The sequence below is a fragment of the Trachurus trachurus genome (assembly GCF_905171665.1).
Source record: "Trachurus trachurus genome assembly, chromosome: 13".
Classification (NCBI taxonomy): domain Eukaryota; kingdom Metazoa; phylum Chordata; class Actinopteri; order Carangiformes; family Carangidae; genus Trachurus; species Trachurus trachurus.
The window spans coordinates 24,284,816-24,308,958 of record NC_139892.1 but is presented as its reverse complement, the minus strand read 5'-3'; the positions used below and the strand labels follow the sequence as shown (position 1 = coordinate 24,308,958).

Below are 24,143 nucleotides of genomic sequence, written 5' to 3'. Positions count from 1 at the left end.
TCACTGTGTCCAAAGTCCTCTCTTCTTAAAGTTCTGAACTCAGTGTCCAGACCATGTTGTTCAACTTACATACTGTCTTACACGATGTGTTTTCTGCTAATTTTACGTGGAAAAACTGTTCTTGTCTCAAATTGACATCTCTAATTAAACATTCAATTGTCCAATTGTTTGAAACTGGGTGTAGTTCAAAATGTATATTCTGATAATTGCACCCGTTGCTGGCGTTGAATAAAGCCACCGAGTCTCTTCGTTGTTGTCTCATTAGCCTGAAACATTTTACTATTCTGCTCTTCTACTATTTAGTTCATTCACTAGTGTAGCACAGGCCAGTAATTTTGAGGCAATGACCCCCCACCGTTAGCTTACACAACACTCTATAAATAGGACCCCGTGAGCAAGACTTCACTTAATTTGACCAAATGTTGACCTATTTCGTGGTGTTGATGTTGGCAACAGTCGGTCCTGGTGGACAGTTTGTTTCATTTGAAATAAAAGGATGAAGGATGAAAGTTTTGGCTTTGTTTGTAATGATGCTGAGTCTTGGTTGGCTGTGTTTCCTGTATAGCCTTTTCCTGGCATGACATGGATGCAAAAGTCATACTCTATTGAAAGTCCACGAAAGTTTTAACACACAGCTCCATATTTGAGCAAATCATTTCCCATGAACAAGGCTCGATCTCATCAACTGTAATCAGTAGTAAGAACTGTATGATAGACTGTTGCAGAGATTGAAGTGAAGTGAAATGCTCTTTCACAAGAGAGCATGGAGCTAAACTCTGGAAAAAATATTTCACACTAGAATATTCATGAGTGCAGCTGCAATATTAAAAGGCACTTTTCGATTTCATTACTACATGAAAGACTAGTACCTGCAAGATCCTGAAAAAGAAGCTGCATCCCCCTTCAAACACATTTGATGGATTTTTTTTTCAAACTCTTTGATTAAATTAGTCTCCTCCCTTATCGTTTTATGTCCTTCAGAGTGGAGTATCACAGAACAAACTATACATTGTTTGCAGAGTTGCCAGTAGCAAAGTAACCGCTTTCATTTAAAGTTACCTAAACCTTCAGTTTCTCACTAGAGAGACCATCACTGATTTTTGTGCACTAAAAGCCTTATGGGTAAGGGCTATTTACAGCAGCAGACTTTCTGAAAGCCTTCAGTTCATTAGCTGTGGTGCCAAATTTAAGACCTCTTTGAAGAGCTGATTAAGAAGCAGGTGGTCAATAACGTGATCATTCAAACAGATGTTTGAGTAACAGGCTTCAATCTGTTTAGTTTAGTTTTAATTTAGTTTTAATTTTGAAATTTCCATCCAGAATGACGCTGTCTCATCATGTTATTTATTTCCCTCTCAGGCACTGCACAGCATCACACACATTTATTATGATTTACTATTGCTGTTAAAATGCCTCCTGGTGAATCTTTGAGTCATTTTCCACTTTGTCTCGACTACTTTCACCTTAGACATCCAAGTATTGTTCATAGCACATACTTCAGCAGATTTTGTTCTCAGAGACAGGACAAAGAGTAAACTTTTGTTCTCTCCATCTCCTCTTCCTTCACTTTGACTAAGGCTTCTTCAGCATGTTTTTAAACACTGATGTTTGAGCAAAAAAACAAAACAAAAAGACTGAATTATGTATGTTTTCCGACGTGTTTCTGCATTCATAAGTGGCACGCTGTTTCATTTAGGTGGTAAATCAATTGAGTCTTAGGCAGGGAGTATTAGGCACAAATAGGCTTGATGAATAACATTAGTATGTTATTGATCTAGCATCAAACCTGAGATCTCTGAGCTCATATCCACTCACACAAAGTTCCTGCTGTGTTTTAATTAGATCTTTCATGTTTAAAGGTTTCATAGGAGCTAAAACACATACAATATTTCAAAAATAAAGAGTTCCCACCACATTGAGCTCTACAGCTGCTCTATGGCTTCTGTAAGAAAGCATCTTTAAACACTTGAGACTTTAAGAGTGAGCCATTCTTACCTCCCCTAAAGCAACCCAAATAACATCTTCTTGAGCAGATCGAGTCATACAGATAAAATTATTCTCTTTGACCGACGCCACAGAGAAAGATGTGCAAAGTCTGCAAGGACTGAACCAGTTTGTATCTAGTGGTACGGCCGCCACAGAGACGCAAAGGAAAAGTGAATTTGAAACACTTTATGCTCTTTTGTTCAGAAAAAGAATTAGAAATGCTCCCCTCTCCATCCTGCCGTTGAAGTGTCCTGAAGCAGGCAGCAATCGTCCATATGAGACATTCAGCAGGCCTTATCAGAGGCCTGTGAGTGAATATAGCATTGTGAATGCTGGGAGCATGGGCTCACTGAAGGAAAAAGGAAAAGAAATCTCTATGTTCCTCTGTATGAAGTATTTGCCTGTGTGGTTGTGAGTGGAAGAGATGTTTACCGCGAGAGAGCCTTATTCTTCTCACAGGTTCTTTATCTTTCTGTGCAGGGTACAAACTCATCGGAAGTCATTCAGGAGTGAAGCTTTGTCGATGGACCAAGGTAATCGAATTTACTCTTCTAGAGCATTAGATTGTTTGACAAAGTGAATGCATGAAACGCATTAAAGGTGTTGTTTCTGTCGGTTAGTCTATGTTGCGGGGGAGAGGAGGCTGTTACAAACACACCTTCTATGGCATTGAGTCCCACCGGTGCATGGAAACTACACCCAGCCTTGCCTGTGCTAACAAGTGTGTCTTCTGTTGGAGGTATGTACCTGACAAATAAAGCCACTGCATTGTTCAATCAATCAAATAAACTTTATTTGTCCCACCAGGGGGAATTTGTCTTGGGCAAGGGAGTTGTGACAGCTGCCATGTACATGTAAAACATCCATACACAATACATAATATACAATAAAACAGTAACAAAGGCAAACATATCCAAGAGAAGGGAAAGAAAGAAAGTGTGGGGTGCAATAAATACAGTAAAATACTTATGATACAATTCAAATAAAAACATACTAAAAACTAAAAGAAAGAGCAAGGGATGTTGGTATTAGAGCACTGGAAAAGAGAGTAGCGACACCACCATTGACTCCCGTGGTAAGGGTTTTGCGCCCCGAGTGGCAGGATATGGGTATTGCAAAAGCGCCCAGAAAACTCATTCACTCCAATGTATGTGTGTTAGCCACTTGCTTGTAAATTGATGAAAATGACCGTGTTTTTGTTTTTAGGTGTCTTGGTCATATTAAATTATACTTATAATTTGTTTATTACAAAATGTAGATTGAAACATTCATGTAGACAACTATTTTTTTTTTGTTTTTTTTTTACTCGCCTATGTGTTAATGTTTATCTGTAAAGGGTCCTCAATGATGCTATTAACGTGGGTGATCTATAAATGTCCTTAAATTATTGAAAATACCACACTTGCTCATTCACCAACAATGCAGAGTTGTCAGTTCTTGGGCGCTTTTGCAATACCCATATTCCGCCATCAGGAGGCGCTTCCATTGAACCAATGCGTGTCGTTACTCTCTTTTCCAGTGCTCTAGTTGGTATAAGCCAGCAGGTGGACAGGCAAACCGGTTGGGGTCCAATAGATGGCCAGCGCTGCCACTACATTTCACACTAGTCTCTCAGAGCAAAACAAACGCTTCATAAGCCACACCTTCCCTCAAACATTCACAGTCATACATGCATGCAGGCCAGGCACACGCCCACACTCAGTGCCACTTCACAAATACATTAGAAAACTTAATTTAATGGGTTCTGGTGCATTTTGATGATATCAGTAACAGCAGGTTAGCTAATGTTACCACAGCTTCTGTCGCATCACATTTAGCTCTCCATCACAGTAAAGGATTAATTAGACCAGTGCTGATTCCATGTTTGGACATGGGTCAAAAATCCAGCCCTGGGCTCACTGGCTGCAGCTGGCAGCATGAATGACTGTGATGGAGTAAATAGAAACTCTTAAAAACTGTGCACTGTCATGGACCAGTGGCCGACCAGGGTTTCGGCCAGTCGTCACCACTTCTGTCTTCGTTTATGTCTGTCGTTGTCTGAGATGAAATCAACCTCCACTGTTTTCTTTAGTGGAGGTCGCTTTCACCCGAACAGTGTATACTGCACCGTTTCGTCTCACATGTGAAGGGTGACTCTGTGTGGAGGAGAGTTTATATGGAGGGACTCATGAGCACCAGCTTGCCCACAAACATGCAGTAACATGAGAGAATGGAGAAACTCAGATTAGAGCATGTACAGAGGTGTGATTTTGTTCCCCTGCAGGATGCTGTTACTTAATACATCTTTATAGAAAATACAATAGCAGTACAGCTGCTGTATTATTGTTTAAACTTAGATTTAAAAATGATTTGCAGAACCTTTAACCAGCCTTTTAGAGAACACTTGTGTCTCCCACAGCTATACTGTAAAGATAATCTGTTTTTATAGTATTTTGGGGATTACTTCCTCCTTTAGTTTCTTTCAAAACCAACTTGTTTACCTCATTAGTCAAGACCACTCCTTGTCACTGAGCAATTATCTTACTGTGGCAAACAAGTTAATGATTTATGGGCAGAAGAAGACTAATGGCAAGCATAACTGTGAAGCCTAAAGGTAGACACTGATTCAAGATGACATTGGCGAGAGACCAGGCCTTCTGCTCCCCTCAAGTTCCTTTTTGAAAAGGCAACTGTGTTGAGCAGTGAAAGGTCGCTGTCAGAATGTGCTGCTGTGGTGAACTGCTCTCCTGTCACCGCATATATGCCAGTCTCTTCTTAAGGCAGCTATGTGGGATGACAGCAAGTAAGCAATTTCCGGGCACAGCTGTATTGTTGCAGCTACCCTCGCCGTCCACCTCTGTGTCATAACAGGTGGGATTAGGTTTGATGGGCAAGGCCGGTATGTGTGTTGAGAGTGCGTGTATATGCATATGCATGTAACAGACTGTCTGATGCAACAGACTGCGATGTCTCAGGATTTATTGTTGCACCTATACATCACACTTGGTGAGAAGGTGTCATTAACGCCTGCAGGAGGTACAGTTTTTTTTTTTTTTTTTTTTTACAGTAGGACGCATTCTTTCATGTAATATGTTTTAATATGATCAACATAATTCACCTTCAGTTTGAGATTAAATTTATATCAATGACCTAAATCTGTCCAGGAGCTGTACTGGATGTCAGTTGACACTTAATACTTCAGTGGCGAAGAAGTGGAATAGTAGCATTTCTGACTGAGTGGTTACAGTATGTCTGCTGGTCTTCCTTATCTGCTGCTGTCTATCTACCCCACTAACAGACATCACACCAACCCTGTGGGCACAGAGTGGCGCTGGAAGATGGACCCTGCAGAGAAAATCCTCCAGGACGCTCTAGAGAAGCACCAGAACATGATTCGACAGTTCAGAGGTTGGTGCTTCACCAGGTGACACGTGCAAACGCGCCCGTCCGCTCATGTTCTGCGTCTTTGTGTAACTCAGTTTCTCCAGCACTGAGTCTGGCTATTTGTTTATCTATCCATCAGTTACCCTCCTGAGTGCAACAACACAGACGCAGCAGCTCACACAACACAACATCTTTGTCATGCAGACTGTCTGCTTCAGCTAACTGATAACGAACTCTTGTAACCCTTTGTGTAATGAAGCAGAGTGAAGATCAAAATGCTGATGGTTTGTCTGCTAATTCATCACACTCTTACTGTAGTATCTCATCAATCACTTCTCAACACATACACACACACAAGTTAATTTCCCCATCTGGCACATCCAGGGCGTCTTGTTTGTCACAACTTCACTCTCCTTATTTGCCCAAAACTTTTCAACATTTGTGCTGTAACCTCACTGAGGATTTAGTACATTTCCAGATAGACTGGGGTGATACTATGTAATGGTTGTAATAGAGAATGAACCCTGTCTGTGCCTTTTGGGCTCCATTTCTACTACTTGTACCAACAGCACTGGCTCGTGGGATTTATATTTCTGGCTGCTTGCAGCATTGGCTGAGGACGACTATTTGGAAGCTCAGTCGAAACAGAATTTAGTGATCATCCTGTTTATATCTGCTGAGCAGATTTTCTTTGAGAAATATTGTCAAAACAAATATTTATTAAAGCAAACCATGACTGGAAAATTGCTTGTCATCCACATGGAGTCAAAGATCTAAAACAAGATTTTCACCTGATCAGAGTTTGTACTTAAACAGCAGCATTAACTACATTATTCTTTTAAATTAATCATATTTTTTTAATTAAATTAATCCAATCATAATGTTTTTAATTAAGCAATGAATTGATCTATAACATGACATCATATTAATACGACAGAGTTTCAATTGTTTGATCTATAACATGACACCATATAAAGACAGCAGAGTTTCTCAGAAACACATTGTGTGTTTTGTCTGACCAACAGTTTGAAAAGCCAAAGATGTAAATATCTGATGTAAAACGGAAAGCCAAGACGCAATTTCATTGTTTGATCCTTCGACCTAACAGTGAGATGGCTGCGTCCCTAACCTCAAAGCCACTGCTGATCCCATTATAAAACAGTAAAGCCATTGTACTCTGCAAACGATACAGACGTCAGTGTCAAATACTAAAAACTTCTGAGACGTGCCCTTTTCAAAGGACCACTTTATAGGTAATATCATTCTCAGAGCAGCCATTCATAATGTACTACAATGCAGGTCGTTATTGAAAATGTAATTTCCTGATGTGATTATACTGGAACAATGGTGCACATAAGGTTATGTTGACAGATAACTGGTTTTCAATTTCGATTAGAATGAAAAAAGCACATTTGTCACTAAAAGGATATCAGTTGTGATGTTATGCACAGAAATTAAAAAGTACATTTTCAAATGCGTTTACAAAGCAAATCTTTGCAATTCTAATTATAAGCATATTAGAGCAAAATGCAATCCTATATGGCCATTATCATCTCTAATTTTCTTTCCAGTTGCACTATAAAATTAAATTAGGCAGCCCTCAACTCCATTTACCATTGACTGATACATTTTACAAGGTCTTGCCCAATGAACTATCCAGACAATGCTGCTGAAAACTCCCTGTGTGATTAAACAGATTGATTTCTGCTCTGACCACCTGATAATCTGTGTCTGAAAGATCTCTTCAAATAGCAGTTTAAATGGCATGTGTCTGTTTATAATTAAAACTTTTAGCCACTCTTTAAATGTAAAAGAAAAAAAGTGAAGTTTATTGCCCTACCAGCTGTCACACATGTTTTGTATGTCAGGCTCTTCTCTCTGTAAATGTTGTGTGATGTGATTTTTTGATGACTAAAACTAGGAACAAATACGTGCATCTCACGACTGACTGTAGGAATCCAGCCCAGTCCAACCCACTGACTATCTCGGGTCAGTCAGTGGATCTTCTTGTACAGATTTATACCCAAACAGTATCCTCCTTTGAATGATAAGCTTAGATGTCCATGTGTAGTGTGGTAAAAGATCGGATCTAGGTTCTATATTAGCACTGTGAAAGTATCAAATCCTCAGTCCACAGAGGAACGCACATGGCCTGTATTCAGAAACTCAGCCCTAAAATGACCCGGTAGGACTTCTGTAACTTTGTGATGTCACAACAAATCAGTCACCGTCCAAGCTTGCAGGATTTAGTTTCTCTGTATGTTTTACCTGAAATCTGCTATGTTTTTATTACATGACTTCAAACGCACTTATAATAAAACTCTGGTCACTTATAGTTAACAGTCTTAGGGAACATTTCAAACAGTCAACAAACAGTTTCAAACTCCTTCAGTGGGATGCTGAGTGTGGTTTTAGAATCTAAAACCACACTCAGCATTAGATATTTGGATACCCTTTATAGAAGCCCTGTTGTGGCTTGTTGAGCTTTTGACTGTACTTTATTTTTTCATTTTATGCATACATGCATTTAGCATTCATCTATTAGCTGAAATGTTCCTGCTCTAGGCCTTTTGATAAATTTTGTGTGAACCCCCTTTATGCCACTGTGCAGAACATTTGCATATCAGGATGAGGCTTGGTGATGTTTTAAGTTTCTCAGCAAAGTCAAAGCATGAATTAAATATTTTGTCACATCATTTTCTGTTCTACAACAACGCAGCACTTTTGCAGTGCATGACTCACTCCTGACTGTTACTCTGTGCTGCTTTCGTCCAAGCACCCATCTACTTGTTTAATTTTACCAACTGAATTTATTGAGCTGTTCCACTGGGAAGAGTTGAGTGTGTTTATTAAATCACACACACACACACACAAGAAGCTATTACAAGGGAGAAGTAATCTGCAAATCAGAGGAGGATATTTGTTGACCTTCCTCTATGAGGATGTTGGTGTCAGACCAAAGAGAGGCAGGTCAATGTAATGAAAGCTATGGCCTCTGTTTCAGTAACCATTATTACATATTCTGTAATAAGGTCCTCTGTCCCTGCTGATAGACTTAATATTTATCTGAGTGATCAACTTGATCCTACTTCATCCCCAAGAGAGTGAACTATGTTAGGATTTAATGGAATTTCACATTACTAAACTGTACGATACATAACATTTTATGAGATTTCAGACACTTAAGTCACACACACGCACACGCTTCATCATCCTCGGCTTGCGTTTATGAACAGAGTGGGATCTCTCCTGGGAGATAGCTTGATTTTTGATGCCTTCGCTTCTGTTGTGAGATGTAATTTGTCCTTGAAGGCAGTGCAGTCACAGTTGCTTTTTTGTGGTTCAACCTTAGAGAATGTTGCACTTATCAATAATTCATAGACGGTTTATAAAGCATATAAAGGCAACAGTCCAAAGTTTGATTTAATTAAGATTCACTGCATGTACTCTAAATTAAATGGCATCTGCTGTATCTCCAGCAATGTAACATTAAATCCCCATCTATTAACCTCTTATGAATAATAAGTTGTTGTCTTTTTTTTTTTACATGATAATCTTAAATGTTAATAATGCCTATTAAACTTTATAGCAATCATCCCTCATACCTTTGTCCTTGTACTTACCCTTACCATTTGAACCAATGCTGAGCACACTTTTACAGCTTCCTGTGGTTTGTGAATACGAGAGGTCAAGTCCACCTAGTGAAAAGAGGGAGAGGGAGTGGAAGAGAGATGAACCAGGCTCTGGGCAGAACTCCCAAAGCTCATTCTTTATATACTGTCTCCTCTCCTCCTTCCCCTCTTTATTTTTCATGAGCAGCAAACATGTCTCATCTTTTCTGTTTGGTTGTGTGTAATGACTCAGTTTGACCTCAGTTTTAACTTCCCTGGGGTTGTTCTCTGATTTATGCCTCTGCACTTTTAATTGTTGGGAGACAAAGATTAAGTTAAAGGTGAAATTGAATTCAAAACTATCATCTACTCGACCACTGACCTCTCTCCCCCCAGGTGTTCCTGGAGTGAAGCCAGAGCGGTACGAGGAGGGCTTGGCAGTCAAACACTGTGCCCTCTCCCTGGTGGGTGAACCGATCATGTACCCCGAAATCAACACCTTCCTCCGCCTCCTCCACTCCCACCAGATCTCCAGTTTCCTGGTCACCAATGCACAGTTCCCACAGGAAATCAGGTAAGAAAAAAAATGCAAACCATGTTTCTGGGTGGTTCATGTTTCTCTCTCAGTCTCAAAATAAGCATTCATAGCAATTTAATTTGGACAATTTTTTTTTGTAGTATATTTTTATCCCCTGTCTTCACAAGCCTTTCTCTTTGAAGTTTCGGGGGATGAATTTGAAAGTGAAGAGCACGAGTGTGTCTTTGCAGTCACATTGTTGCCTGGCAGGAAGGATCAAAGGCTCTGTCGCTGCAACTGTAAGTGCTTGTAGGAGAGGACCCAGTTTGTGTGCTTTGAGCAACACAAACAAAATTCCATTAACGTCAGTATAGTTGGGTGACGTCAGAGTAGCAAAAAACTTGGCACATCAAATCAAACTGTTTACATTAGATGACACTAAGGACATATGAGATGTCTTTTCTGTAATTTGGATGAACTGGTACTTTAAACCATTGCATCTCAAAACTTTTTAAGACCAAGGTCCACATAAAGGTCCACATAACCACTAAAAGAAAACTTAACTCCACAAAACCAATAGGGCACTCTATTTTATTGGTATGAAATTGTGGTGAGCTTGCGCAGAAAGCTGTCACTAGGGCAGGAATTTAATTTAATGACCCCTCCACCTTAAACACTGTACAGTGACAGGTGGTGCTATTTAGTGCCAAAATTATTATACACATATGAGCAATGGCCATCAACCACAACTGTTATGTCACACTTTTCATTTTATTTTATTATAACTGAATAGTTATAATGAATTTATATAGTATTTAATTTGACTATAAGCTTCATCTGTGTTTCTGTGTCACACTGATTATTTCTGATGTAAATTGTCGGAGACAAAACAACCTATTCAAATAATTATGTTTGAATTTACATATGGTTCACATAATTTACATATACACTACACACTACTTGGCTACTTCTTTAGCAGATGACTCTCGTACCATGAGGGCTCACATTCTTTAAAAAATGCTTCTTCACATACAGTATGTTGCTGAATGTTGAAGCCTGTGTTAGACAGCAAAAACATTATTTCACTGTAATCACCACTTACTGCTCGCTCCTCCTCAGACACTCTGACTCTCTCTCAGCTTCTTTCAAAAGAAAAAAATGCTTTTTTCACATGATGTTCAGGTCTCAACGGGAAGCTTTTTTCCCGCTGCCTGTGAGTTTAATGGTGCCCAGTCTCACTTGTCTGAAATGCTGCATTGCAATTCGTAACACATGAAGAGGTCAGATCCATCTATGTTTCTTTTGTAGAGACAGGCAGACACAGTTCCTTGAGGAATGTGTCCTGTGCGAGTGTGCGCCTACAGTAAACTGTCTGATACTTCATGAAGGAAGATACAACCTCAGATTTATATATGCCACACGTACATAACTCACACATGCTTTGTACCTTAATGACAGGAGATTTAAGCAACAAACTAAGGTTTTGTGTGTCATTATTCCCAACACTTCAGCTTCTGCTCAACACAGAGTCAACGCAGCACTGTAGCTCTACATCTCTCTCTGACATCCCCTTGTTTAGAAAACAAAGCAATTTTTACATCCAGTGTACGATAATGATGTTTAGGATAATGCCCGTTGCTCTGTTTACTACAAAAATATCAACATTTACTACACTGACATTTTAGGATGTTTCGTTTCATTGAACCAGATGTTCAATAAAATTGGGACAATTGTTGACACAAAATTGAACCCAGGAAATTGTCCTATCTCTACATTGACAGGACCATTATGACCTTTGCTTTTTCTGAACTGATTTGTCTTTCTCTCTGGCGTAATGGTTTGGAAATCTCTCCTTAAAGAGCAGGGATTCTCTAACTCAAATTGTTAAATGGTCCAGTGTAAAACTAACAGTTACAGGATAGCTTCTCCTTCTGGGGTGAGGGTTCATAGTCCCAAAGTGCTGCTGAATAAAACAGTATTGAGAGAGCAGCACTCATATAAATAAGATAAGATAAACTTTATTTGTCCCCGGAGGGAGCAGGTAGCGCAACATAACCGCAGGGCAGAATCACAATAACACAAGCAGACAACCATCCAACGCACCGCACATCACCACCAGCATAACAGTGACATAGATAAGCAGCCTCAACAGGGCAACAGACTGTGTCGATAGGACAGCTAGTTGGTGAAAAGTGACAAAGTACATGTGTTTGTACAAACTGTAAGTAGCACTGGATAGGAGAAATGTTTAATTCATGTCATTTTTACCTACTCTATGCATTTGATGTTGCCTGCACTGTGTATAAATGCATGTACGGTGTGTGTGTGTGTGTGTGTGTGTGTAAGAGTGATGACAATTTTTTTTCAAACCAAATTTACACAATGTACAATGTAATATACCTGACCTGACCTGCTCTGACCTCAAGATAGACCTGGAAATGATCATTGACTCTTGATGTTTGGGCAGACATGACGTTTCCAGAAGTTTGTCCTGGTTTCTGCCGGTGCCCTTTCCCCCTTATGTCTTGAGATACCACTCTGTCTTGAGGCCTTGTCATGTAGACAAACAGTGACATATCATGATATATCGTCTAACTAGCCTGTCAGAGGCTGACTTATCTTACACTCGTCGAGCAGGTTGAAGGCAAGGACAGCGGGCATCAGTCTTGTCTGTTTTTTTTTGTCCCGTCTGCAGGAGCCACCTGGCTGGCGATGAGCTGCTTCAGTTGACTGAGTCTCTATATCAGCACTGCCTTGAAAACGGAAACTTCTTGAACTCAATTTCCTGACTTTCTGTCTCATTACTCATTTAGCTAATTGGTTATTTTTGCGTCTTTACATAAGTGCTTTCCTTGTACAGCAGATACTTTATCTCCATCTAAAGTGCTCTTCTCGTTTCAGTCGTGTGAATCTTTTACAGTTTTCTGGTTCCTGTTTACTACTCGGCTGCATTCTCCTCCCTCACAGATTGTGCTAGAGTGCAGCTACACACAAATAGATTAATGCTTTTACTTATTTATTGTCATGAAAGACAGATGCGCACATTAGTTTTTCGCAACTTCCTGGTGCCTTCCTTCCATCTGTCTCTATAGTGAGTCTAAACTGTGTAGCACAACGAGTGTTTGGCTTGTTGTTATTGAGTAATATGATTGAAGCTGATCCATGCTTCTGACAGAAATGCTCATGCTTTGTGATAACTATATAAATGTTTGGTAACACTTGATGAGACTTAAGAGAAATTATGAGGACAATGTAATCCTTTTTTTGTTTGTACTACATGTCTCATCAGACTCTTTCTCCCTCAAACTAGAACGTTCTTCTCCTCATCTCTTGCCCTCCATATTTTCTGTAATTTTCAGGAGCCTGGTGCCAGTCACCCAGTTGTATGTGAGTGTGGACGCGAGTACCAAAGACAGTCTGAAAAAGATTGACCGGCCACTTTTCAAGGACTTCTGGCCACGCTTCCTGGACAGCCTCAAGGCCCTGGGAGAGAAGGTAAGCTGTCCACCGAGACTCAGGAGGTTAGCAAAGTGAGCTTGTGAACCAGAGATTGAACTGTACTCTACTTTAAGGTAAGGTGCAATTCACAAAGTGAAGAGAGTGAAAAAAAGTATGCCTGCAGCACAGTAGGGTTAAAACTACATCGCTAATCTATAGATGCAAACTTCGGAGTTTGATCCTGACAGCGCCTGACTCCACTAAACTCCTTACTCATTCAAACCTTTTTGTTCATTTTTGGATTTGTGTTTAGCTGAGACATTGGTGCATGTCACTTTGTGGCAAGTATACACACAACCACCTTTCACTCCCTTAATTATGCAGAGATTTGAGAATAATATGTCAAAGCTGAGAGTTTGAAAGATCTTAGATCCTTTTTGTCAGATTAGATATCTCAATGTTAAACATTGTGATGATAATAGCCACTTTAGCTCCATATCAAAATTAACGATAATGAAGGGTGTCCCAGATTTCCAGTCTATGCAATTTAAAGTAACTTGAGCATCAATGAAAGTAAGACTATGTTGTTAACGGCCAATAAAACTCTCACTACTGTGCTCTCCCAGATTAGAATAGCTGTTGTTACTCCAAGCTTAATTAAGTCAATTTAATTGTCTCTTCTTATTAAGTCTGCGTCACAAATACACAAATTGCACTGAACTGGAATATTTCCTGAATGTGTAATTAAAAGTCGAGCTGATTCTCCCTTGGAAATGTTGGCCTGCTTCATTACTTGTATTAATTTCCTAACTGTATTTTCCCATTATCATCATCTCACTGTAAGTACTGAATTATCTTCCAAATAGGCGTACTGGAGAGAGGAAAGCTTTCTACTGTAATATGTTGTTACAGGGAATATGTCTGATTCCTTGATTGCTATCAGTGAAATATCAATTTGCGATTGATATTTTGCTGTAAGTATAAATGGGAAGCATTATCTTGTTGTTTTCTGCACTAAATGGCCTGTTTGTCTCAGTTTCATGCTCTCTCTCTGTAAAAGCTCAGGCCTTTGCCTGGGACAGGCTTGACTTGAGGTTGTTGATAAGCAGATGAGGGATGATCCTGACCACCACAGTAATTTATGAAAGAGATTGTATGAAGTGTCCTTGGTTCTGATGAAAGTACAACAAAAAATAGGCAATCACAGTTTCATTTTTTTCTCTGCATCTCTGGATTTGGGGGAATGTTACTGATAGGCTAATATTACACCTATGAATAGAAACAGAAATTTATGTTCCTACCCACTTGGCCTGTCTCACCTCGAAAGCAATCTCTTATCTCCAGCTCTGTGACAGATTGTTGGATGTGCCCAGTTCTTACCCACTGTGCAGACTCATCTTTTTTTAGTGAGTGAATCAGAGCAGCTCATGAAAGCTGCAACCCTGATTGAGTCTTCACAGATTGAGTTGCGGTGTGTGTTTACCAAACTCAATTGAGATTCCAGCAAGATACCAATAAATGAGAAAGACCACTTCACCACTTTACTCGAGCGGATTCTTGAAACTTGTAAGTTCTTGGTTTCATCGGCATTGATAATACCACTGCTTCCACTACAAGAATGAAACTGTCCAAGGGTGTACACGACTATTAGGTGTGGGATCTGTGTCCACAGATAGCACCGCACCAGTTTAAAAAAAAAGTGCATTCAATAACCCTGCAGTCCTTCTCATCATTTGTAAGTAGAGGGAAAGTCCATTATCGCAGCCTGTATCCAGCCACTACTCCACTTGTGTAAATCGATTCTTTCTGTTCCTGTGTTTCCTAATAAGCTAAAGTGAGGGAAAGAACAGTGCTTAGGTAACCCACCAGACGACCTTGAGAAGGATGTGAAGTATGAAGCCTCTGAGGGAGCATCGCTTACACCTATCTGTAATGGGACCACTTCCTCTTGTTTAATGCTTTAGCAAACAATGGACAAATTCATTACCACTCAGCTTGAGAGGTTGGTGACTGCACAGCTCGGGGCAAATCACCGGTGACGGATCATTGCTCTCTAATTGTGTCCAGATCACCATTTTCACCACACGCCAACAAGAAAATAGCAGTGTGAGGTAACTGCAGGGGTGGTGGGCAGTGGGCACAGTACCAAAATAACTTAGAGCTAAATGAATCGTACAGCTTTGCAATAAGCAGCCACTGTGAAGTGAAGCTGTTCGATTTCTGTCAAGTTATTTTTATACTCATTAAAATAAAGCAGCCTGCACTAGTGGTCAGCAGGTGACCCCTTGTGGTCTGTGAGTAATTAGTGTGAATGCTTTTCACACTATTGTTCTTCTGTTCGGCCATTTTCTTCCGCCTTTTTACGGCCTTCTTCTAGTCCTTCATACTTTGTGCTATTTCAACAATTCATATATCAAAACGTGCAGCTTTTTCTGGACTTTATCGGATGTATTCAAATTTTTCATACTTTTTATACTTTTTCAAATATTTAACTTTTTCTGATTTTTTTTCCCCCATAGAGAATGCATTGGAACAGTCTTCAAACTCTTCAAATCTTCTTACTTCTTTCAGCCACTAAAGCTTCACCATACGTTCGATTCCTACCTTGGTCAACCATTTGTATGGTGATCACTGCTTGCACTATTTTCACAAAAAAGTCCTCTACTTACTTGTTGTGGCTCATTTCTACTCTTTTCTTTTTTTTAAAGCATCATTGAAAAATCTCACATTCATCAAAGTCTCAACCTCCACTTCTCCAGAAGAGTTGGAATAGCCCAGTGGATAAGGTTCCTGCCATCCAACCACAAGGTCACTGGTTCAAATCCCACCTGAGCAGTCTTGTTAGTGTGTCAGCCACTTTGAACTTTAACCAATACCACTTTGTCTGGTCACATGATCAAACTTGATAATGCATATGCACCCCCACCTATTCTCTTTACCTCTTTCAATCTTGGTTTGTGTTAACATGTTTATTGTTTATACCACTGCACTAAGATTTATTTGCACTGGAACTTTGAAAACCAAGAATGCAGCAGAGAAAAGCAAAGCTCTTGAATGATTTGTATCCATCATTTCTGGTCCTGCGCTGCCCACTATGGGACTTCACTGGCAGAATTCACCTCCCCTCCCCCCACCTTCAATTGGTTACAGGTGTTTGTTATCTCCTTGATTACTCGTACCAGTTTGCAGCACATCATCACATTACAATGAATGAGGCAGGAATTGAACCCAGCAAGCTAACCTCTCAACCACAGAAAACCTGAAACACAATGAGTTCTATACCATGATAAATCAAATACTGTCCAGTGATAGCTGAATAGTTGAAACTGTTGTGAAATTGTTTACAAGTTGAATCTAATGTGGTGCTTAACTGAGAAAGAGAGAGATTGTAGGAAGCATGTCCTATCAAGGTTCCCCAGGCAGGATTTGAACCAGTGGCCTTGGGTTTGGCAATTTCCATTTTCTGTCTTTATGGTTAGCACCAACAACACATCCTTTTCTCTTACTTTGCCTTTTCTTCCCACTTTCCCCATTTAATTCTCTGACATCGTCTCCACCTGTGGTTGTCAGTCAGTCAGTCAGTCAGTCAGTCAGTCAGTCAGTCAGTCACTCACTCACTCACTCACTCACTCACTCACTCACTCACTCACTCACTCACTCACTCACTCACTCACTCACTCACTCACTCACTCACTCACTCACTCACTCACTCACTCACTTCAATTCAATTCAATTGGCTTTATTGGCATGACATACATTGTATATATTGCCAAAGCAAGCTCACTCACTCACTCACTCAAGCTGTATTGACCAGCTGAGGAGCATCATGTGATCAGTGCTGTAAAATAAAAATATCATGATTTGATTAGCCTATACTAAAAAAATGTTAAGGTTACACATCTGCCTCCAGATGTTGTCATTATTTTAACACAGGTAAACTGAATAGGGGAGCACTGGCTTTGTTTTGTGTATATTTTATGAATATTTTGAATGTTTCTGTCTTAAAGCAACATTTGCATAACAAAGTTTTATGACACAATCTTTTGTGCATCCAAGCGTACATGGTTATAAAACATTAACTCATACTTGCACCAGAGGGACTACATGTACTTGTGTGTGTGCATGTGTCCACTTTACTGTGACAATATGGCTTGTCTGTGTGCAACTTCCCAGTTTCCAAAAATAAACTCTCTGTTCGCATCGCCTCCCGCCTGCCTTTCACAACTCCATATTCCCAAGTCTCAATTTCATGGTGGGCTCTATATCACCATCCGTCCTAAGCGCTTATCCCTTTTTGTTCTGCTTTTGACAGCTTCCCTCCACCTGGCCTCTGTGCCAGTGCACTGTGGGACTGATAGAGTTGTGCTTCACCATCGGATTTGGAATAGATGCAGCTTGAAATACCTCACCTCCCTGCTTCCAGGCCAATTATCTCCTACCCTACTGGGCTGAAAGGACCTAGTGTTATAGATAACCTTCCAAAGAGAGAGGGAGAGAGGACAAATAAGGGAAAGAGGATGCTCCCCTCTTCCATTGTCATTTACTGCTTTCTTTGTATTACTCATTTCTCATGTCCTCTGTCCTCACCATTCCCCTTCTTTCGTCTCTTCCACTTGTCTTTTCTTGCCCGTCTTCCTCTCCATCACATCCTCAATAATCCTCTTTCTCCTTCTGTACAGCAACAACAATAGCCTGAATCTACACCACTGAACTGTGAGCACGGCTTTTTTCAGCCCTTTTATTTACCCCAGGAAAAGTTAGCTGAGCACAATTTAAAGAGATGGCAAGACTTGGCCTTGATCCCGATCCAAATCTGTACATATTAATATAGGGAAAATAAAGTCTATGGTCCCACAATATTTGATGCTGTGGCTCTATTGTGGCAGTAAGAATAGGATTATTTGGAAAAAAAAACTTAACTTAAAATGCAGTTTTCAACTCTAAAAGCAGAACTTTAGAAGGGGGTGCACCTTTTTTTCCAATCAAGGTCTGCAAACCCCTCCCAGGTGGTTTGCTTATGCATTGTTACTTGAATAATGGCTGACAGTTGGTCTACATATATTTTTGCAGTCATCAGTTCCCTCCATATTCACTCACTTGCAATACTGAGTGCTGAGTTCCCGTATTCTGTATTTTGAAACATCATTAACAGCTTGTGTAACTGGAGTAAACTAAGTATTGGAAGTGGAAATTGGTGTTGAATGGTACAGTAGATGCTACTTGATCGGCTTAGGAACACTGAATATGCTATATGCAGTTTTTTGCTGTCAGATCATTAGTAAACACATAAACCTTCCCCAAACTGCTCTCATATTATTAACAAAGAAAGTAGGTGGTTGACAGGACAACTGTGCACCACTGTGTTGCTACTGGTGGAGGACAGATGTTTGTTACAACAAACTGCCATGATATATAAAAACAGCAAGAGTATAAGCAGATAAATTTGAGGTTGGACTTTAAATAATTAAAGAACGTTACCAAAGTGAGCAAAATTCTCCCTAGGCAACAGCAAGTGATTTTATACTAATGTGTGCCAGAGGAAGGTGACATGTTTGTCTTCACTGTTGAGTTGAAATCAGTAATGTTCATCTCACAGAGGTCAAACACATTTTTACTTTCTTATAAAACTACAGTTTGAGTTTTAATCAGTTGAGTTATGTGAGTTTTGTTTACAGTTGAGATGATTATTGGAGCATCTCATTTATGCCAGCATACAGTGTTATAACACCTAATCTAATTCTGGTTTATGCCAGTAGCCAAGAAATTGTGTGAATTCAATTACAAAATGAAGAAGTTTACATTTCTCTTAATGTCTGCACAGAATGTGTTGCTGTGTGAGAATCTTTTCTTTTAGCAGTATCAAACAAAAAGTAGACCTGTAACACATTAAATATGTAACATATTGCTACGACGGCAGTACCATGGTCATGCCCTCACTGACCTCTTCCATCCCTCAACCCCTGTGTGTCCATCCAGAGACAGAGGACGGTGTACAGACTGACGCTGGTGAAGTCCTGGAACGTGGAGGAAATGCAGGCCTACTCAGAGCTCATTGCCCTGGGACAGCCGGACTTCATAGAGGTTAAGGTAGGGTTCATGTGCATTTTATCAGCTTGTTATTCCTCCTTCACTTCTCAGTTCTTTTTCAGTTTGTTGTCACAATGTAATAATCCTCACCGTCTTTGCGTCTGGTTTCTTTTTTTGTATATCCCTGTCTGACTCTCTGTTTTATTTTTCTGCACTGTGCTTTGATGTGTGTCTGGAGTAAACCCTCCTAAAATCAAAGCCTGTCACATTTGCTCCTTTTTAATGAGTTTTCTAAAATAAATTGAGCCTGTAACCGTGGCTACCAGGCTGGTTGCTACTGTAGTGATTCCTGTAAAAGATATGACCTACCACATTCACATCATGTGACCTTTCAGTAAACAAGAGCAGTAGTATCTCAAACTGTCTTGTGGCAGCTGAAAGTAAACAAGTAGCATTAAAAGTCCTTTTCTTGATGTTGTTAAACAGTTCAACAGAATTAGTATAAATATATCCAAAGAAAGGAAACCATCATCTTCTTGGTTTTAATATTGTGACCGATCCGTGTGTTTTTCTGTCTGGCTGAAGCCATGTAGCCCTAGAAAAATAATTGAAACTAAAAGTGAAGTCACAAATCAAATCACTAATGATCATTATGAACTCATAAAAGTGGGCTACAGATACTGTGTCCAAATCTCAGCCACAGCAGTAAAACCAGGCACTTGTTTTAATGTTATGGTTTCAGTTCAGTTTCAGTTTATGCATTACGTGAACATGGTGAACAAACTATGATATTTATACTCAAAACTTAATTTTGTTCAAGTACAGAATGTCATTTTTGTTTTTATTTAGAAATATAAAACCACAACAAACTGCACCACACATACTGTGACTCCTCTGACCCAGAGCCAACACTTCTTTCACAGCTTTTACGATCTAAGAGCTTCAGGGTTTTTTGTGAGTCTGGGGGTCTTTATTGGTGAGGGACTGAGTTTGTCTTTGAGCTTGTTAATTGTTAAGTGATTTTTGTGTACCCCTACTCAAGGACAACCTACCTACACCTACACGAAAGGTACCCACACTGCTGTTATTCTAACACCCTGTGGATTTTGATGTAACCTGAACCTGTGACCATATATAAGTCACTAGATAAGTGGGGTAATTCCCTGGAATTGTGGGTTGCATACCACCAACCATATCGCTGACCTCATCCGGTCATTTGGCGGAGAAGATATTAATAGTATGGGGAGGGAGCTACTGGTGGCATCAGCAGCATAAGTAGTTGCAGTTGTAACATTTGTTAACAGGTTTTCCTGCCTGATTGTAATAATACCAGATTCACTGAGATGTTCAACAAGCAATCCTTTTATTTATGTCTGTGTCACAGTCTAATCGAATTCCAGGGTTCAAAATCTGCCATTTTCTCTTAAAGAGGCAAAAAGGTTTTCAGGGATTTAGAGAACTGGTAGAACAAATGAAAACAGGGGATCAGAAGGGAATCAAGTGCAAAACAGAACTATGTAACAAAAGGCTCGGTCTACATTCATTTCTACTTGCCCCTTACCAGTTTGTGTGTTGCATGAAATAGATTCCCTTAAAACACAAAAAATGCGATTTAAGCACCTGCACTGTGCAGTGGCTTCATATTGAAAATAATGGACAATGTTTGCCTCTCTGCCTGGTGTGATTGCTGCATTGTACGGTTTCACTGTTTCAATCTGTTCTATGTCACAGATCTCATCATGCTGTAGTAAGATTATTAATTTGTTTGTGACGGGGCTAACATGGTTTTTCAATTACAGTGAGCTTGTCTATGTGATGTGAGCATTAAGGGACTCAGCGGTGCGTTTCCTATACAGCTGCTGAGCCTGATATATGGACTAAAGCACTTTGCTGCCTTTGCTCAGGATATTGTTCTGTATTATTGTATATAATGCACTTTTAAAATCCTCCTCACTCTGCCTCTGTCCCCCTCCGTTTGTAACAATCTTAACGAATCTCCTCACATTTTGTACAGCTGGACACAAAGGGATGAACTGATTGGATTTTGGGGGTTAAAGGTCACTGTGACCTCAGCTAACATACATCATCGATGAAGCGATGGCATTTTGTATCCAAACAGTCAAAGTTCAACTTCACTGTGGCATTATAATGTTCTGTGTACAATAGTAATTCTAGTTAGTTTATGTTTCATGCCTTTCAGCATAAAAACACTGTATCCACAGGGAAGTAGACTACACCACAGTTCTTTGTTTTGATTATGTATTCTGCCTCCTTAGAGTAAACTGTAGAGGAATCTGCTGTGTGATGCAGTTTCTCCTCTCTTCATTTTAAGCAGTGCCTAGACGCTGTTAAAATTAGGCCAGCGCCATTAATCGTCTCTACCTGAGATGGCAGAGATGAGAGAGAGGCCCGACCTTGGAAGTCAACCAGCGTGGAGGTTCAGTTGTATTCTATTTTCATTGCACTGCAGGGGTGCAAACTAATTGGTTTGAAAAGGTGGTCTGCTCAATTCTCAGGCCTCATCCCAACGCCCCTCTTTCACATGAATACCTCATCCATCCCCCTGTGCGTGCCATGACATGTGCTCCCCGTCCTAAACAGACCAGTTAACTAGTGAAAGGTTTCCCACATACAAAGTACACATATATGACATACTTCTCTTCACATGTAAGTTCCACATGGGAATCCCTCCGCACACACTCCCATTCATAATCCAGAGCACATCTCATTCCTGTACTACCTGGCGATAGCTTGTGCCACCGATGGCCGATTACCACCGGGATCCCACCACTCCCACTGCAGCTATACTCTCTTTAACCTTCATTTATCCAGGCTATGTTTACTGAGCTGTGTGGTCTTTTTCAGCGGCAGCTTGTTCCGTTACACAGAATCACACCTGGGAAATGCTCACAATTGTACCTGTTGGCAAGCGGCAGATGGGGGAACAGGGAGGTCAAGTGCCTGACTCAAGGACACTGCCACACTGGGTAATGAGGGAGAGCAGCAGTAAATGATACATGTGTGAGGTTCATACAGTATTATCAGTCAGCGTTGGCTTACTTCAGAAACACATCTGTGACAAATCTAACAAAACATATCAAGATGGACAATCGTGTTCATTAGTTGTTAACGGTGGTGATAGTTGTGGTGGGAAACACTTTCTGATATCAATCCAAAACTTCCAGTTTCATTGAAATGTGATTGTGGGGATGGTGTTTAGCTCAGTTGGTGGAGCGCCCACCCCATGTGTTGAGGCTATAGTCTTCACTGCAGGCGGCCCTGGTTCAAATCCCGCGTTGAGCGGCCCTATCCTGCGTGTCACCCCCATTTCCTGTCTCTCTCTCAACTCTCCTGTCCATCAAAGGCGAAAAAGCCCCAAAAAATATACTTAAAAAAAAAAAAAAAAATGTGATTGTGAACGCTGTTGTGCACTCACAATTTTTAAAGGGACAACGAGGGGTTTTGGAAAGCAAAGTGTTCTCATACTACATTTACCATGAGCCTCCGCGCGCACGGTGAAATTCTTGGACCGGCGCAAGACGGAAGTCTTGCCAAGAATGTTTTCATTCATCAAGAATTAAAGTCAGAGGTTCGAAGACGATCGGATATCGGCGTAGTTCGACCATAAACGGCGATTCGGCGGCGTTATTCCCATGACCCGCTGGGCAGCGTCTGCGAAACTGAAAGTAAGGAAACGCTGGTCAGCTCGCCCAGCATTTCCAACATTAATTAAAATAACAAAATAACGATAGAGACAAAACGATATATTTATCGAAAATGGAGCCATTAACAAGTGCGGGTAGCGTAGATTCATCCACATTAATGTGAGACTTTTTTATAACCAAATAGAAACTCCTCGTTGTCCCTTTAATATTTGTCAAGTTTCTTCCATCTTTGGCACCTTCAGGTCTTTCCTGATCAACCATCTGTATAGTGCTATAAGATTTTATTTTGGTTCATACCAGAAACCTCTGTAGAGAAATGCTTTAACCCAACCATAAGGAGAACCTAATCAAAAATATACATTCATATTAATATGTTTATGCTTTTAAATATTTAAATGGGATATTTTTAACTTTAAAATGCTGATGTCTGCACCTGAGAGATAGGATAGCCTCAGAGTATGCCTTGTTCAACCCTCTGCCTTCCTGGCAAGGTACATTCTGTGCAGATATCCTGTAGCTCCAGATAACTTAACTAAGCAGAACTTGGGCAGGACTGTCGATAGTCGTTGAAAGCAAGTAATACATGTCTGTTGTGTTGTCTCAGCGTGTAATGTTGACATCTGCATTGGACAATGTGTCATCATCTCTAAGAAAAGAAAGAAGGAGAATTAGTTGTGTTTGTTTCCTCTGGTGCTGCTTCCTGTTGCTGATGCTACAGGAATAAGAGCACACCACCCACTGGTTGTGACCCAGCTTGCCGTGTGCATGAAAATGTGCAGGTGCATGAGAGTCTAGCAGTTACTGGAAGTGATAATAATGTTGTAGTGCCGAGCAGCCCGTTGATTTAGCTGTGCACGTTAGGCACTGTAGAACTTTCTGCAGGTTATCAGTTATCCAACACTGCAGCACTGTAAACAGGAAGGCAGACCAGTGAAGATGAAACACACTCACCTCAAGCTAGTGATGCCCACAGTTCGAACTGATACAAGACCAAGACCTAGTATGTGGCTCTGCAAAGTATTGCCAGTCTGAGGGTTTAACTGCTGTGGAGTCACTGTAAACAACTCTTTTATTAGGAACTGACTAAAGCCTGTTGAAAACACTAGATTACATAACATGCTAATTATCATATTCATAATGTCATCACATCACAGTCTTTTAATTCAGGTGAATTAACATTGAAGCTGCTCTAATTTAGGTGATTTTCCGTAGTGACTTGAACACAAGACTGCATTACATTAACCAGCAGTCACCACCAAGCTATTTCTAAACTGCTGTTCTGCTGCTGCTAAAATCCAGATTTTATAATCAGAGGCTCACCGAGCACACTTTCAGCTGCATTTACATGCAAAATGATCATTCAAACAGAAAGTAAGAAACTCATTCACATCTATGTCAACTACCATGTGGTCAGGTGAGTGAGAGGCTGAAAGAGGGTCTGAAAAGTCTGTGCATCTACAGCAGCAGAGATACTAAGCTGACAATACTGCCTCAGATGGAGTCAAAACTGTTCACACCAACTGTGACAACCAAGTG

At 40.3% G+C, this 24,143-nt stretch overlaps 1 protein-coding gene across 1 annotated transcript in view; it reads left to right on the top strand.

Annotated features, from left to right (window-relative positions):
- Positions 1-24,143, top strand: part of tyw1 (tRNA-yW synthesizing protein 1 homolog) — a 61,903-nt gene that overhangs the window by 14,999 nt on the left and 22,761 nt on the right. The window contains exons 9-14 of the mRNA XM_083984399.1: positions 2,467-2,519; positions 2,607-2,725; positions 5,264-5,373; positions 9,357-9,534; positions 12,837-12,972; positions 18,892-19,002. Coding sequence (XP_083840525.1) covers positions 2,467-2,519; positions 2,607-2,725; positions 5,264-5,373; positions 9,357-9,534; positions 12,837-12,972; positions 18,892-19,002 — 707 coding nt within the window. The remainder of the gene's footprint in view (positions 1-2,466; positions 2,520-2,606; positions 2,726-5,263; positions 5,374-9,356; positions 9,535-12,836; positions 12,973-18,891; positions 19,003-24,143) is intronic.